General features: G+C 32.9%; 1 protein-coding gene across 1 annotated transcript; it reads left to right on the top strand.

Annotated features, from left to right (window-relative positions):
• The first annotated feature begins 1,109 nt into the window (after positions 1–1,109).
• Positions 1,110–17,871, top strand: LOC148604537 (omega-amidase NIT2-like). The gene is made up of 9 exons (XM_088549340.1): positions 1,110–1,226; positions 6,643–6,761; positions 7,248–7,368; positions 9,837–9,937; positions 10,181–10,277; positions 10,612–10,686; positions 11,705–11,885; positions 16,107–16,162; positions 17,736–17,871. Exons 1-9 carry the CDS (start codon positions 1,160–1,162, stop codon positions 17,840–17,842), a joined length of 924 nt encoding a protein of 307 aa, XP_088405466.1. The 5' UTR covers positions 1,110–1,159; the 3' UTR covers positions 17,843–17,871.
• The last annotated feature ends 1,066 nt before the right edge of the window (positions 17,872–18,937 follow it).

Raw genomic sequence — 18,937 nt, 5'->3', positions numbered from 1 at the left:
TGGAGTTCCTGACCCAGTCTGGATGATATAATACCGAGATCTCTATGTGAGTATAAGATTGCACTGTCATCAGCGTATAATAAAAGTTTGCATTGTGAGCTGATATTGGTTGTCATATCATTGACATAGCACAAACATAAAAGAGGGCCTAATATACTACCCTGAGGTACGTCACAGGTTACATTCAAAAATTCAGATTCTGTTCTGTTTATGACGACTTTTTGTTTTCGATCTGATAAGTACGATTGAAACCATTTTGTGGAAGAGACACCAAGAGATTTTAATTTTTGGCAGAGAATGTTGTGGTCCACTGTGTCGAATGCTTTTTGTAGATCGAGCATAATCATTCCTGTGTATTAACCATGAGATGTTTGTGTTTTTATATGATCTAGTAGGTGTATTAGACATTATAACCCATAGCAGCATGTCCTGTGGTGTTTCCTCGTCAATCATTATAACCCATAGCAGCATGTCCTGTGGTGTTTCCTCGTCAGTCATTATAACCCATAGCAGCATGTCCTGTGGTGTTTCCTCGTCAGTCATTATAACCCATAGCAGCATACCCTGTGGTGTGAGGGTTTCCTCGTCAGTCATTATAACCCAGAGCAGCATGCCCTGTGGTGTGAGGGTTTCCTCGTCAGTCATTATAACCCATAGCAGCATGCCCTGTGGTGTGAGTGTTTCCTCGTCAGTCATTATAACCCATAGCAGCATACCCTGTGGTGCGAGGGTTTCCTCGTCAGTCATTATAACCCATAGCAGCATACCCTGTGGTGTTTCCTCGTCAGTCATTATAAACCATAGCAGCATACCCTGTGGTGTGAGGGTTTCCTCGTCAGTCATTATAACCCATAGCAGCATGCCCTGTGGTGTGAGTGTTTCCTTGTCAGTCATTATGACCCATAGGTTGCCGTCAGCTCATATTTGTAATTCTAATGGGGTTATTGGCTCCGTGATGTATTCACAATATCACTTCTCGTCATATAACATATATGGGTGCATAGAATAGATAATTCTAATTACATAACGCATATATTATTGTTAATAGATGCATTTTGATGACCAATGTACCAAAAGTATGTATACATTATATTCATCTTGGAACCGCCATTGAATATACAATGCTAATTTATATCCGTATAATGTATACGCAACATAAATGTACGTGTGGGAAAGGGCAGACGAGTTATTGTCTCAATATCGGGTAGTCGTCTTCAAAATGGAACGTAAGTCAAATTAGATTTTTCTTAGATATTTTTATATTTGTGATTTCTAAAACATACAACATTGCGAAGTAGTAGATTGATAATAATAATAATAATAATAATAATAATAATAATAATAATAATAATAATGATAATGATGATGATGATGATGATGATGATGATGATGATCAACAATCAAGGATGACATTTTGCATCTCTTTGCATGGAAAATGTAACTACCCGAACTAGCATGTAAATGTATTTTTTTTAGAAAACAAAACTTTTTACAATTAATGAATGAAGGTAATCGAGTGTCATTTAGGAAATGTTGAAGTCATTCTCCATGCGCGACATAGAATACTATGAAAGGGTGATATCTTATATAGGTTGCATCCAAAACACATGTTTTCTTTGAAACCCTGAACCACATATTTATTCTTTATGACGTCGTAACTGACACGTCTAGCTGTGTAAAACTTCAACAATTAAAACATGCAATGTAGAGATTTATCACGATACAAAATAACAGTTTGGATTATCAAGTATAGGATCGCCTGTATTACGTACATTTTAAGACAGTAGAATTTGCATTTCCGATTATCAAGTTCAAGTTCAAGACCAATTCTATAACGTAGAATTTAAAACAGTAAAATTTGCAGTTCCACTTATCAAGTTCAAGATCAACAATATAACGTAAATGTTATTAATTATTATTATTATTCTTATTATTATCTTTACAAGTTTTGACAATTCCAACAATATGGATATTTTGAAGGAAGCCCAGAGATGTATATTAACCCCAATATAATAAATGTTTTTATCAATATACATCAGAAATCGTATGAATAAAACACATACGGGACTTCTTAGTTTGTATAAAGTAACTCCAAAAGAATATAAGGTCACACGATGTACATACCATAAGCCAGAGGTATGCTCTGAGGCGATCAAATACAAGTAACATGTAACAACACGAATAAAAAACGTTCAAGAAGCAATCAAAGCAAAATTTTGTATCCGATTAGCACGAAAAACTGTACTCAACGCAGGAGTTTCTCTGAAATACTGGTATTTATATTCATATTTGAAAAACAGTATTAAGCAACATTGGAACTAAATTACTTTTAATCTAAAGTTGTTGGAGGGTAATCAAGAAGGAAACCAAGATTCTAACAGAATCCAAGTTTGTGTTCAGGCGCAAAGACCAGGTAGGCTAACAGACACATACATCAAATAATTTCTTTCATTTAGTTATGAAAATACAACATTTTCCCCACACTTTCAAACAACGAGTGATTTCAGTGGGGAGGAGGTATTGAAATCAGTCACTGGTGATTCAAATTCTGTACCAGTCACAAAAAATTTATTTTATGAATCAAAAAGAATCGTTAACAACAGTATATCCTACTATTTTCTGTAAGAGTAAACAGGGAACCAAGATTATAGCGGTAATCAAAAGAATGTAACCCAGGTACAAAGACATACACAACAAAGAACATAAAGTAACAAAAATCATACATACAAAGTAACAAATGCAAATGAGCAATTTGGACTCCACTAAACACTGGGAGCATGGACCAGGTGTACCAGTAGGGTAAGCGTCCTCTGTTTTTTCTAGAAACACCCGTCGAGTTGCTGATTAGGCAATACATTTAAGAATAATCAAGTACTATTATCTTCTCAATTTTAACATAAACTATTTTCTCCTTTCTTGACCAGAAACGTTTAACTCATCATTTACACACACCGAAGAAGTCTTTTTCTATGAACTGTTTATGATAGTCCGTTTTTTTCATTGTTTGTAAACATTTGTAAACAGTGCATATAATACCAATAGTGCATGTATATTACTTCAATGTGTCATGTTCATTCTTCGATGAGGAAAATGTTAACGCATGGACGAACTTTGGAACGAATTAATGGAAAAATAAGCGATGCGTGTGTTTATTGTATTTGAAAACTAGGCTTATATATCTAAAAAAGACATTAGATTGGGGTACTAAATTAATAAAAAGTTTAGTTTTTAATTTCTTGAATATGTAGTTATCAGCAGGCAGCCCAAAGTCTTAGCTTTGGCTCCACCCCTACCCATAGAAAACACGTCTCAGTATAATGCTCATTCACAACATACCGACACTGCAAGTAATAAATATAAAGACTCTGTTCAAACGGGAAGATTTCCGATTTTTACAAAAATGAATGGAGATTTTGGTTTAGAGGTAAAGATAATATTTTTGAATTTCTAGGAATATCCCTACAGAAAACATTTAATTGGTTTTAAGATGTAGAAAATGGAATTATCTATCAAATGATTTAAAACGTTTTCATCGACCAAAAAAGTCGAATTGACAAGACTTTTTTAATGGAGAAATAAAAATCCTAATTTTAACAATTTTTGGTAAATTCTGACAATGAAAATCGCCACGAGTCATACAAAAATCGTGTTCAGCTTATTCCTATTTGATGTCCTAAGATGACTCAGACGCTCGAATCCCCACAGTCGCACAAATCTTGTTTTTGATTCAATGGAGTAAAAAGATAGGCTCCTATTGAAAACGAATCTGATAATATCCTTTGGCGACAATTTGAGTCGTACGCGGAATGTATAAAGGTACCTGAAAATCATTAACAGTGGTAGATACCCGATGGACCCTCTCTGCCCAGGAACTATAATCTGTTATCATATACAAGCACCTGATCCATGCCTGACAACATTTCGAAAGCCTTGTGTACATCAGTCACCATGAAGTATTACATTTCAACGAGTGAGGAAGCAGTTTTAAGCCATCATCCTGTAAAAATACAGACTTAAATTATTCATCAGTCAAATGATGGAATACCTGGCACAATTGGCATTCTTGATACTAAGAAAAAAATATGCAACTCCCTTTGTGTAACTCTAATTCTGTCAGAACTGTTAATAATCATTATTTTTTTCTGTTTTTGGAAAATTTTCGTCAAAATAATGATGAATTAATAAATGAACTTATTCATATCATTATTATTATTCATAGTTAGGTCATGTTCACGAGGTATATCATAAATTGATTCTTCGCTAGAATGGTTAAAGGCCGTGAGGTCTTTAATCTTGAAATGAACGAAAGTTTTAAGTAGGTCAATGAGTGCCAAGGCTACATCATTTTTCAAAGACCCTGATGTAGCCAAAATATTGTCTACTATACGTGACATATATGTTGTCGTACCAGCAGACAAAGCCCAAAACAACATTGTTTTTGTCGGCAAAACGTTTTACATCCAATGTTTATTATCAGAGGTAGACAATAATAGCAGTGATAATACCTATATTGCTACCACTCTCTCTAAAGAAGAGATTGTGGAAAACCATAAATCTGTGATATTCTCTTTTGGTCTCTCTACCAAGGACGATGATTGTGATTTAACGTCCATGTACTGGATTCCTAAACTCCGAAAGAATCCTTACAAAAACGTTTCATAGCTCGATCTGCAAAATGTACCACCAAACCTCTTTCAAAACTTTTACCTTCTATACTCATAACTGTCAAGGAGGGTCTACAGTCCTACCACAATACTTGTTTCTCCCGTAGTGGTATTAATTCAATTTGGATCCTGAAAAATTCGGAAGATCTTTTGGAGACAATCAGATCAAGAATATTATCTGAATATAATATAGTATGATTTTTCAACACTGTATACTACTATTTCCCATACTCAGTTAAAATCCCGACTTAAAAATATTATACATCGTTGTTGTTTTCCAAAAAAGATGGTACACCTAGATACATACATATAGTTCTTGGTAGAGATTCCTCATACTTTGTAAGAAATAATACCAAATCATCATCCAAATATACAGAGAAAGATGTTTACAAAATACTAGAATTTTTAATCGACAACATGTTTGTCCAGTGTGGTGGACGTGTTTTTCAACAAACGGTCGGCATTCCAATGGGAACACATTGTGCTCCATTACTTGCTAATCCTTTTCTTTACTCTTATGAGGCTGACTTTATAGCTGATCTAATCCGAAAGAAACAATATCGTTTAGCTAGATCCTTTAATCTCAGTTTCCGCTATATGTATGACCTAATATCTTTAAACAATCCTAATTTTGGGGAATTGATACATCGCATCTACCCTAAAGAACTTGAGATAAAGGATATTACAGACACTGTGAAGTCAGCCTCATATCTTGACCTACACTTAGAAATAGATGGTAAAGGAATACTAATGATCAAAATTTACGACAAACGTGATGACTTTTCATGCAAAATTTTCAACTTTCCTTTCTCCTGTGGCAAAATCCCTTCAGCACCTGCGTATGGAGTGTTCATATCACAACTCATACGTTATGCCAGAGCTTGCCGAAACTACGCAGCCTTTTTGTATCGAACTAGAACCCTAACACATAGGCTTCTAGAACAGGGTTATGTTGCTACAAGATAAGTCATAACTACAGAAGTTTTATGGTCGTCATCGTGAACTCATGGATCGTTATGTTGTATCCATCTGCAACATGAAAACTTATTTATTCAACGGGTCATAGTTTTCCTTTCCTAGTTTGTCTACCCCGGACTTGACTTTTTATGAGCAACTCGGCGGGTGTTTTTAGAAAAGCAGAGGACGTTTACCTTACCGGTGCACCTGGTCCATACTCCCAGTTTTTAGTGGAGTCGGAGATGCTCATTTGCTTTTGTTACTTTGTGTGTATGATTTTAGTTAATTTTGTTGTGTATGTCTGTTTTCCATGTCTGGTCTTTGTCCCTGGATTACATTCTCTTGATTACCGCTATAATCTTGGTTCCCGTAATTACTCTTCGGAAAGAAAATAATAAATTCAGACAAGGAAATAATGATAACACAGCATATTCAATGTATGACACAAAACAAAAAGAATAATTAAAAACAGAAATATAATGGCATTGGTAACATCGTGACTTTAACCTCATCGGAATCAATTAATATTTGCAACATATTTTCACCCTTAGGCTGGAAAATAATAAAATCTGAAAATATATCAATTGTTTCTTAAAAGAAGCTTTAGTAAAATGGTACACGTACATGTACATCAGTTTTCAGTTGCTCAAACACCGTTAAAGCCATTTCAATGTTTGCTAACTTGGTGGGTGATTATAGAAAAAAAAACGGAGGACGCTTACCCTACCGGTGCACCTGGTCCATGCTCCCAGTTTTTAGTGGAGTCCGAGATGCTCATTTGCTTTTGTTACTTTGTATGTATGATTTTAGTTACTTTTATTGTGTATGTCTGTTTTTTTATGTCTGGTCCTTGTCCCTGGATTACACTCTTTTGATTACCGCTATAATCTTGGTTCCCTTGATTACTCTGGCATTACAAAACAAATACCAGCTATGTGAATGCTTTTCAATTTTTGTCTCATTCAATAAACTTTCATTCGGTATCAATAATACTTGCTTAATTCTTTGTATCACATTGAAGGCATAAAAATTGCCGTTATACAGTCAAAACAATCAGTCGACAAAATGGAGAATCTTAGGAATGCAGAGAAGTTAGTACATGAAGCTGCTAAAAGTGGAGCAACTCTTATTGTGCTACCGGTAGGTGTTAAATATTCTAAGAATAGAGAGATTTGTTGACTGCGTTTTCATCAAAGTTCTACTAGTTACATCTGCAATCATGGATCCGAAATTGCTTAAACATATTTTCTATTTAATAATGTCTCAAATAGTCACAGAAATTATACAATATAACTAATTACTAAACAGCACAATGGCAAACGCTACCGCAACAGTTCCGTCAAAAGAAGTAACATGTGAAAATAACTAATGAAGTTCAACCATCCTTATTTAAAGAAATGTTTTAGTGATATGGTGACAAGCATAACAAAAAAGTAATTTAAACGACAAAAGAAAAGTAAATAAACTTACAATCAAAAGTGTAACTATAATACATTGATTCAAAAGGGCACGTGACAAGGTGGTGTCTCTTTTCTAAACATACATTTAGGAGAGAATTAAATAGTTCACAATTATACAGTGTCTAGAAAACTTTTACAAGTAACTGAATTATGTTTCATATTTAAGGAACATTTCAATATAGCAACATCCCAAAAGGAAATAATAAAGAATGCTGAATGTGAAGATGGTCCAACATTTCAACTGCTACAACAGCTTTCAAAGGAACTAAATATTTATATTGTTGGCGGTAAGGTCGATTAAAGATTGAAACAACTATCAACATGTACTTGCTAATTTGAGAGATATATCTATATGTCATGCATCAGAATATTTTGAAGTAATCATTTTAAACAAGAAGACGGACGAAAGCGTAGTACATTTCTTATTGAAGAATCATTTTAATGTAAACTTGTAAAATTTACAATGATGGAAAATGTCAGCTAGAAAAAGTCTTGTGACGTTACGATGGCTGTAAAGGTATAACAGAAAAATATAACGGTGTGTTTCCTTTATTATGACTTTCCTAATATAAACAAACTTAGCTGTGGCAGGGCAATTAAGGAATTTAGAAAGGTTATAAAAAACATAATCCAGAGGTAACGACTAGGCTATAAGTCAAACACAGCAAGGAATATATAAAAAACGGACATTGAAACAAAAGTGAACAAACAACCCGGACTCTAACAAGAAATTGGAACATTTACCAGGTGCAACGGTATTGTAAGAGTAATCAAGGGATTCAAGGTTATAGCGGTAATCAAAAGAATGTAATCCAGGGACAAAGACCAGACATGGAAAACAGACATACACAACAAAGAACATAAAGTAACTAAAATCATACATACAAAGTGACAAAAGCAAATGAGCAACTTGGACTCCACTAAAAACTGGGAGTATGGACCAGGTGCACCGGTAGGGTAAGCGTCCTCTAAAGTTGTGTCATTCGAAAATACAGGAACCATTTTAAAGGAGACATGACACAAAAAATATTTTTTTCAATATTTGGTTTATTTAATTTATTGTATCTAATATATATATAATGAAAACGCCCCATGTAGTAACTTACGTCGTTTAATTGAAGATACGTTGATTCAAAATCGACGATAACCCAAGCTATACGAATTTTATTAGCCATGTTGTCATGTTACCGTGCTACGTCATTGGTTCTCAACTCATAGATCGAATGGTTGAAATGCATTGGGTTCTGCACTTTTTACATGATTTCTACAACTGATTGTGAACATATTGAAAGTTTTGGTTTGCCAGCAAATATATACTTACAGTAGTATCAGTTTAAAACACTTCTATAAGAAAATGAAAAATAAGGACAGAAATATTTAACTATTACATGTATGAAGACTAGAATGCACATAGAGACGAGACCACTTCTTTTTGAAGATTATATAGAAATATTTCGTTATGTTCTGTCATGTTCTATTGAACTTTTTACATAAAGGAATTTAAATTCACATTCTAAGATTTAAACTGTTCCAATCTCGATCTTCAATATATATAAATCAATGAAAATATTGATTTCACCCCTTTTTACGGAACAATACCCCGCCAAGTACAGCTAGAGGATAATACGAACATGTTTATTTTGTATTGGTTTTGGATAATTTTATTTGAGAACCCTTAAGGGTTTCGTGCTGAAGCTTCCTCGTGTTCAAAATCATTTTTGCTAAAATAAAACATTTTAACTGACCTATGAGAAAATAATGTTTGTACCAGAAAAACTCCCTTAAACTAACCTAGTGTCACCTATTATAAATTGTGTATTGTGTCAATTTCTCCATGTAAATTGTTTTATTTCAAGATTAGTGAGACAAAAGAAATGCAATTATATTTCAATTATCGAAATCATACACCTGCGTCACGAAGCGTCGAACCATGTAAAGATAAAAGAAGCCGCTCACGCTTCCTCTTGGCCATAATTAAGTCTACCGGGCTTGTTAATTGATATAACCCAGCGGCAAAGAAAGATCGATACACAAGGTGTCACTAATTTGGTTGTACCCTCCTGTTCAAGTCCTAAACGTAGAGTGCAAAGTAGTTGTGTTTTCACCACGATCGAGGGAATGTATGCCTAACGAAAATGAAAAACTGACAGAAAACAAAAAGAACTTTAGTCTTCTTACTTTATAAACACGATTATCGCACTCATACACAGATCATTGGACCACTCTGCATCATATATACAATATATTTTCGAAGATTTATTAATCTTTTCGGGCACGTGTATACATTTTTAATGCACCCAAATGGGGATTGCGAACCAAAGACGGTAAGTGGGTGTTACTTCCGGTTTTCATTTATGCTTATTAATTAGGTCGTCGTGATAATACAAATAAATCATTCTAACGTTATTCAGGGCTGACCTGATGAGAAAACGTTTGTTACAAACATTTAAAAAATGATATTTTTTTGTGTCACATTTAAATAATTATAATGTAAGATTTCGTGAACTTATAAAATATTCAAAAGTGAACAATTGATTTAAGCTTTATAACATTTCGGTCTGCAAGGGACTTAACATGAAATGGATTATATCATGAAAAATACAATCAGAGAAAACATTAATTTCAGAGTTAACGAGATACGTTGGTTCAATTTCTAACCATGAACATGATCACACCTTACATTTTAATAACAAATTTTGAATTCTGAATATCTCCAACGCATAGTTTCATATCGTATGTTTTTATACCGGTACAGGTGGAGTACCCATTAAGGAACGTGAAAGTTATGACAGTAAATCATTCAATGTTTGCAGAGTCTGTGGTCCTAGTGGTGAGGTTGCTTGTACGTATGCAAAAGTGAGTTAGCACTATTATAAAGACATGGATATTGTAGAATAGATTGCTCAAATGTAAATCTTTAGACCTAAACCAGGTATGTAGACTGGTAAATTACTGCTCAAGGTTAACGTACGTTCCTATTGACAGTCAGGAAAAGCATCTCTCAATGTTATATCAGAAAATAAAAGTTTAATTACTTTCCTTGTTATTCTTAATTCATAGTTGTTTTTTGTAATAAAATTAGTGTTCTTTTTCTTGTAGACGCATTTATTTGAAGAAGTAGACTTCGGAAATGGTATCAAAATCTCAGAGTCTGAGGTAACGAAACCTGGTCACGAACTAGCAACATTTGAGATAGGTAAGACCCATGATATTACGGACAATTATTGCCGTCGGTCTCTTAAGATTCTTTGTGGGCTAAACAAATAAAATCTCAATAACTGTGTGGAAAAAAAATTATAAGAATAATTAACTTCATTATTTGTGTAGGCTTTCTTGTACAATAAAACAATTTAAATTCCATAGTAACATTTAAAGTGTAAGAATTTTCAGAGAGCATGTAGAAATGGTCCATTTCCTGGAAACTATCTACTATATCACCTGTAATTATATCAAAGTTATGTACCTGCAATTGTAACACAAATGACGGCAAGAGAATACCTTAAGACACTTTTCTTTATTTTTTATTGTAGGTCCCTTTAAATTTGGAGTCAGTATTTGCATTGAATTGTGTTTTCCTGAAGTCGCACTCATCTATAACCTTAAAGGTTTATCGTTGTCAAAGCTTTCAATAGAGCAGTTTTGAATATCAGATTAAATCTTAAATGTTTGACTCTATCAAACATTGTGATGCCACAACCTTTAGCACACCCCTGTATCAATTGGCTTAACTTTATTACCAAAAAATTTAATTTAATAAATTACGTGGACAGTGTGAGCTTATTTATTTATTTATTTATTTATCAGCGATATATACTCTTCATATATATCGCAATTTATCAACCCAATAACCCTATCATTATGAAATATGTACATGAGTAGTAGTGATTGCGTCATTATAAAAAAAGTAAATACTTACAGAGGTCACAACAAATCTTTAAACACTCGCAGTTACTGAACATATTGAGAATGTCAATAAAATCAAAAATACACTACAAGTCCAATTGACTAGATTTGTAGTAGTAACGTCAAGTACCAAATAGGTATGATTTGATGTAGTGTAATACTGTAAATAACTTAGTTTTTACGTAGGATTGCAATTAGGCGTTAAATATCTGTATTTGTGAAAACAAGGTTTTAAGAATAGATAATGATTTGAAAATTGTATAGTTTACGAATCGAGGGCAGTTGATAAATCCATTGGATTCTGTTTAAGGAGTAATCAAAGGAACCAGGATTCTAGAGGAAATCAAAAGAATATAATCCAGGGACAAAGACTAGACATGGAATACAGACAAACACAACAAAGAGCATAAAATAACTAAAACAATACATAAAAAGTAACAACAGTTAATAAACACCTCGGACTCCACTAAAAACTGGGAGCATGGACCAGGTGCACTGGTAGGTTTAGTGCCCTATGTTTTGTTCTAGAAACTTAAGAAGAATGTGCTATATAGGCTATATTTCCATAAATAAAACTGAGGAACACCATTTTATCAGAAACTGCAAGTGCCATTATTGTTGCTATGTCATATTTTTGTAATGGTGGAAAAGTTTGAAAATTGACGTTAAGTACAAATAATATATAAAGTTGACATGTGGTATACTTAACTATATGTATAGGTTGTAATGTTTTGGTATCACCTGCCCAGTTTGAATACTCTGAAATAGGACCCAAGATATGGGAGGTTGTAAATAGAGCCAGAGCTATTGATAACTGCATGTACGTTATATCGGCAGCCCCAGCAAGGAAAATACAACCAACATTTCAGTCTTATGGCCACAGCATTATTGTTGACCCGAGGTGAGATTATATTAGAAGTTCATGAAAAATGTCTGAGGTACAGTATCAATATTCAATTGTTCAATTTACATATTTATAAAAATATAAAAAAAATAAAAAGAATAAACCGATGGTGCAGTGAATTAAATAAAGCAATAAATACATTGCAGATGTAATTTAGAAAGGAAAACTCCTTTCAATCGATCTCATCAACACAATTATATACGATATGGGTTAAAATTAATAAACCGATGGTGCAGTGAATTAAATAAAGCAATAAATACATTGCAGATGTAATTTAAAAAGGAAAACTCCTTTCAATCGATCTCATCAACACAATTATATACGATATGGGTTAAAAATGTTGCGTTTAATAATACTACAGATTGACTATATATATATATATATATATACATATATATATATTTATAAAGGCAAAACTGGTACTCTACGTAAAAGCCAAAACAGAGAGTGTTTGAACCAGAGTATTTCATTCTTTAGACAAAAATAATTCTGATTTGCTAAGGTTTTGATTATATCTCTTCTTATGTCGGTTCCTTAGCTGTTAATTGGACAATTTTTTGAAACACGTCAAAGAAAATATTTTGGACGATCAATTACAAATGATATGATCATCATATGGTCTGATAGAAGCAGCCGTTGGACTGGACACACTTTGCCCTATCCCAAGACAGATTCTGACAGCAACTGTCCTGGTTTGTGACAATGGTGTGTTCTAAACTGGTATACACACAGTTTCTGACAGAGTTCCTGTCAAAAAATAAATAATCGTGTTTTAATGTACAATGTACATCACTTAACAATCTAGCGCTCATAGCTCAATATTCAATGACTCATCTCTCAATCACTCATAACTCGTTTTCCATTAGTCGCCGCTCACATCACTCACCTCACACCGTTCAAATCGTTAAACAATACGTATATGCTCATTTAAGATGGTACCACATGAAATAAAAATACATTTACACTGTTTACATGCATCATTCTTTACGTTCAAGAGTGTAAAAACGTTAATCAAAGAAAGTCAGATGCTTGCTAATTTGTCACAAAATTCAAGATTAAGACTATACCACTGCTGGTGGATTTTGTCCCCGAAGGTATCATCAACCTAGTAATACAATTTTATGGGAATCTTAGCACGTTCACATCTGGTATGGATAGTGCCCTGACCATCCCAACAAAAAGTACCCAATCACACGTTCAGTCTGCAGACCATCTATTTCAGTACAAAAATTCTGACTCTTGGAAAATAATCAAACCATTTTCCATCACTTTAAATGATATTTTTGACTACAACGATGACGAACCACATTGTACTATATCAAAATGTGGTATTAAAAATTGCAAAACATGCAACATTCTTATAACCGACTCCTACTTCTCTAGTTCCCTTACAAACAAAACCTTCCATACAAGAAATCGCAATGACTAAGTTGCAAATCAGCAAATTAATATGTGGATAAGAATGCAAGAATAATCAAGGGAACCAAGATTATAGCAGTAATCAAAAGAAAGTAAGACTTTTTGTATCGCGCTAGAATTCTTACAAATATGCTTCTGCAGCAGGGTTATGTTGCTAAAAGATTGAAGTCATCTACATCACTACAAAACTTTTATTGCGGTCATCATGAACCCGTGGATCGTTACGGTGAATCCATCTGCTTCATGAAAACTGATTTGTTCAACGTGTCATAGTTTTCCTTTCCTCTTTCGTCTACCCCGAACTCACTTTTTATGAGCAACTCGGCGGGTGTTTCTAGAAAAGCAAAGGACGCTTACCCTACCGGTGTACCTGGTCCATGCTCCCAGTTTTTAGTAGAGTCCGAGTTGCTCATTTGCTTTTGTTACTTTGTATGTATGATTTTAGTTACTCTGTGTTCTTTGTTGTGTATGTCTGTTTTCCCTGTCTCTTTGACCATGGATTACCTTCTTTTTCTTACCGCTATAACCTTGGTTCCCTTGATTACATTTTAAAGTATTCAAACACATGCTTGCAAAATGTTTTAGGGAAATTAATTTCCATATGAGTCTGAAAGTATTGCATTAGATGTTAAAACTGTACAAAAATATTGGTATTATGTGGACTGCTAAAAATTTATTTCAATCAAATTTCTAAACAAATGGCATATTTTTGCTTAAATGCATGATTGCAAGCACGTTTAATTTCATAAGGGTCTAAAGTAATTGAACGGAATGTTAATCGATTATATCATGTGAGTGATTGTGACAAATATTTCAGTCAAAATTCTTAAAAATTCCATACATTTTTGTGTAGTTTTGCAAATTATACGAATGTGAGCGCTTTCAATTTTTCATGTGGGTTTAAATTATTGTTTTAATGTAAAAGATGTAATGATATAGTATCATATTGGGACTGCGACACCTGAATTTCAGTACAAATTCTAAAAAATGAATTATATGTGCAAAATGTATGAGTGCTAGCAATTTTAATTTCCATAAGGTCTACAATTATTGAATATAATGTTAAATTTGTTAGTATAAGATACCATGTGGGTCATTATGACAAATATACATATATGTATTCCAGTCGAAACTCTTTCAATTGACATACAGATATGCAAGCACATTTAATTTCTATGAGTGTCTTGACTTATTGCATAAAATGTGAAAATTATCAATTGTTATATCATACTGGTTGCTATGACACATGTATTTCAACCAAAAGTATAAAAAATTACATATTTTTGCAAGATGTATGATTGCTAGCGCTTATAATTTACACAAGTGTCTACAAATATCGTGTAAAAATTGTTAATGTAAGTATTACATGACTGCCAAACATATATATTCAACCAAAAGTGTAAGAAGTGATATATTTTTGCACTATGTGTAAGAGCAATCACTTTAAAGTTAGGGTCTAAAAATCATTGTATAAAATATTCAAATTGTCATAATGTGGGTGACTACAGCACAGGTATTTCAGTCTGAATTTTTTTTTCAAAAATGATGTTTTCTTGCAATATATAAGTGTAGTTTACTATAAGTAATATATACTATATAAGTAATTTACTTAAGGGTATAAACTTATAATGTAAAATAATAATGACATATACAATTGTACTTTGATTAAAATATAGTATTTTTAAAAATGTATGACATCAGCTAAGGGTAAAAAACTATTGGAAAAAAAAAATAAAACTGCTAATATAAGTATCATGTGGATTACTACAACACATATTTAAGTTTCTTTAAATATGGTATACTCTCGCATTTATGAGTCCTAGCAATTCTATTTTTTTTCTGAATACCTAGAAACAATACCTTTCTAAATTACGGTATTCACGTAATTCAGAAAAGTATTGTTTCTAGATAGTAACCGCCAGGATATGTTAGGACTTCTTCTAATACAGGTCATTTAGAAGAGAAACAGTATTTTTATGATTGAATAAGTAATGCTTTTCAGTATGACACCAATCATAATAGTTCCATCTAGAACATTTCATGACAGATCATGACAAGGCGTGTTGTGGATAAGAACAGTTTATGAAAGTTTGAACTGTTCTATGACAGAAAACCCTGACAGACTCAGAGAGGTTAATTAAAAGTGATCGTAACTGGAACTGGGTTGCTGGTTGCGACAATCGGTCGACATACATGTAGTACATCGTATCAGTAAATTATATGATATACCGGTACTGTTGTAATAAGTTTTTATCAGCTGTCTCTTATAAAATATTTTTATCAGTTTTTATCTATCAAGACTCCACTACGCATGACATATTTTATTGTTTTTTTTCAAATTGTCTTTTTGACCTTCGAAATGTGATTTGTTATTTAAGTAGTAGTCTTTATAAAACCAGACAAGAGGTGATTCATGCATGTAAAAAACCCACCCATCTCACCTTTATTTCTTGTTCAGGAACAGTTACTGATCAAAATAACCAGTCTTAGTATTTGCATTTGATGGTTGTGCTTTCGAGAAAAAAATATATATGTTGTACATAAAATTGGCACTTTGCAGGAGTTACGGTTCTTGATTTGGTTTCATTTGGTTGTGGAAGATGAATGTTTGATTTTCTGAAAATTGCAGATCTGAATGCAGAAATGATTATCATTATGTGAAAGTTAATATATGTAGACTGGAAAAGCATCATTTGTTTGGTAGGTTTTTTCTTTACCGTGAATCACTTTATTATTGGCAGTGTCTGAGTTTTATGTGGAATGGTACTTAAAATAATTACTTTCACTCTTATTCTCCAGTGGAGCCATTTTGAAGCAGGCTGGCTATGACGAGGAAATATTACAAGCTGAGCTAGGTGAATTTATTTATCATAATGCTTGAAAACCATTTAGCTAGACATTAAAAACTACAAAACAAATAAAAACTATTAATATACTGTCGACCGGTTATGATGTTGCATCGGACACAGTTATCCTTTACAAGGATATTAAGGTTCCTCAACATATCCTTTCTTACTTCTTAATTTATAATTTATCCAAAAAATATGATTAAAATACTTAAAAAAATTATAGTGTTATTGAGTAATGAAAACGGGTGATATGCTTTACATTTAAAACAACAGACTTTTAATGTATCAAATGCACAAAATAAGATAAAAAAAAAAACAAAAAAAAACACACAACAGCAGAAAATAAAAATTCTATCAGAAAGTCGTAATTTTCTTCTTTATCAGGACAATATTCAATTTTATTATACATATACTGCAGTATGTGATTTTAAAAACATAAACAATACAATTCACAACGAAGCAATCGCAAATAGACCGGAAAACAAAACAAAATACTTCTTACTCGCCGAAGTTACTACTTTTCTTTTTGTTTTTTTTATATTTTTGTGTGTTTTTTTTTCTTTTGGCTGTTGTGTTTTTTTTTTTTGTGTTTTTGTTTTGTTTTGTTTGTTTGTTTGTTTTTTCTGTTTTGTATTTGTCGAAGTAGTACTTGTATGATAAACATGTAAAAGGTAGTTTAAGCAATTATTTTGAAGTCTTTTATAGGATGCAAAATTTCTATAATAGATAAACTTAGTTGTTTTTTTTTATAAAATAAGAGGTACAGTATACCCCTTCCTAGAACTCAAAGACTAATACCGATTTTTTTTTCCGGATGAATTTGTGAAATTTTTAATAAAAATATATAATAGATCTGCAATTGCTAATGCACAGTTATAAATTCATGAGGATTAACAAGCAGTCTTTTCAATTCCTAAGGTCTATTGGTATAAACGAAACATCTTTCAATGCAAGTTAGAGTATCTTAGTTAAAGATTTTGTTTTCGCTTAGAACAAACAAGTGAACATTACCATACATAAAAGGGCATTTAAATGACATTATATGCAACATTATTTCAACAAACCGTCGGCATTCCAATGGGAACAAATTGTGCTCCTTTACTTGCTGACCTATTCCTTCACTCTTATCTTTAAACAATCCTAATTTCGGGGATTTGATACATCTTTCTGATTTATTCAACGGGTCATAGTTTTACTTCCCTCGTTTTTCTACCCCGGACTTGACTTTTTATGAGCAACTCGGCGGGTGTTTCTAGAAAAGCAGAGGACGCTTACGCTACCCATGCACCTGGTCCATGCTCCCAGTTTTTAGTGGAGTCCGAGTTGCTCATTTGCTTTTGTTACTTTGTGTGATTTTGGTTGCTTTGTGTTGTGTGAGTCTGTTTTCCATGTCTGGTCTTTGTCCCTGGATTACATTCTTTTGATGACCGCTATAACCTTGGTTCCCTTGATTACTCATGCACTCATACATGTACTTGCTTCTTGAACTACTCTAAAACACAAGCTAAAAATATTGGACTATTTTAACACAATTTATTCATTATGTCAACAAATCAAACTGTTTAGTTTCTATTTGTAGATATTTGTGAAGTTAGTCGAGCTAAAAACAAGCGGAATTTATTAAGAAGATCTGACATGTACTCCTTGGTTTATCATCCAGCTAAAAATACTCTTAACAAACTCTGAACTAAACAGGTTCCTTTTCTCGTTTATATATATATGGGATTATATTATGACTACGGAAAAGGTTATCACAGAAAGTAACAATTTAATTGAGACTGTCACTATTGCCACTAGTAAATGTGACCATGGATAATACTTTTTATTTATGGCATATATATCTTAAATTGTTTTAAAGGATTTCAATTTGCTTACTCTTTTGTGTATGCAAATGGACATCTAAATGCAATATGTAACTTAAATTAGTTATTTATTCCGCATATGTTTTTTTTCCAAACTATGCCTTCTTCCAACATACATTTTGTACTAAGTACTGCTTCATGTATCGTATACATTTACAAGCAAATCATCATATTGTGTAGGCACATGTAAGTGAAAGTTGTATACAAAACTCGTTCAGTATCATTCGATCTAAAACTTTCCCTAATGGATCGCCACCATTACTGATGAATGACAGAAGCCAGTATTCACACGTACAATGTAGTTGCGCGTGATGATACACTTATACTATATTTGATACGTGCTCTTTTTGTCTCTGGTCAAGGTACATCAAACTAGATCCCATGTGTCCATATACTACACAGAACGTTCATATATATACCAATGTTGACCTGGACATACATCTGTATAATGTACGATTCAGACACAACTCATTCACATTGAAGCTCCTATGATATAACCTACAGAAGTACATTAAGAAAAAAAATTCAGAAATCGACCGGTAACAGGAAGTGAACGTATCACGTGGTCAACTTATTATGCCGAGACAACATACCAATGTACTAAAGTACTACATTTGAAATCATTTTTCCGACGTAGTCGGTATAGTTTCGCTTTTTACCTTTGACCTTAAGAACGCTCTTCTATGGAAACGCAAGTCATCTGATTGCAATTCTGTTTCCGAATTGGCCAAATACTGATAACTTAGTGGCGTTCGAAAAAAAATGTATCCAAAATTGAAATTGCTTGCCATGCGTTATTTTCTTGAATGAAATGTAGAAGTGTACAAGCAGAAAGAAAAAAAAAAATACTGCGTCGGCTATCTTTTTTTAAAGATAGTACTTGTTAAGAATGGCTTTATAGCTGACTAACAATTTATTA

This window comes from Perna viridis, chromosome 10, assembly GCF_037379345.1.
Source record: "Perna viridis isolate PV_CMFRI_1.1 ecotype Kerala chromosome 10, ASM3737934v1, whole genome shotgun sequence".
Taxonomy (NCBI): Eukaryota; Metazoa; Mollusca; class Bivalvia; order Mytilida; family Mytilidae; genus Perna; species Perna viridis.
The sequence above is the reverse complement of the archived record's forward strand: the minus strand, read 5'-3'. Positions and strand labels throughout refer to the sequence as shown.

Excerpts from the sequence above, each read along its gene's own strand:
- LOC148604537 (XM_088549340.1), top strand. The coding sequence starts at position 1,160 with ATGTACGTGTGGGAAAGGGCAGACGAGTTATTGTCTCAATATCGGGTA. Across the intron at positions 11,886-16,106 it reads AGCATTATTGTTGACCCGAG|TGGAGCCATTTTGAAGCAGG; the intron begins GTGAGATTATAT and ends CTTATTCTCCAG. Across the intron at positions 16,163-17,735 it reads AATATTACAAGCTGAGCTAG|ATATTTGTGAAGTTAGTCGA; the intron begins GTGAATTTATTT and ends TTCTATTTGTAG.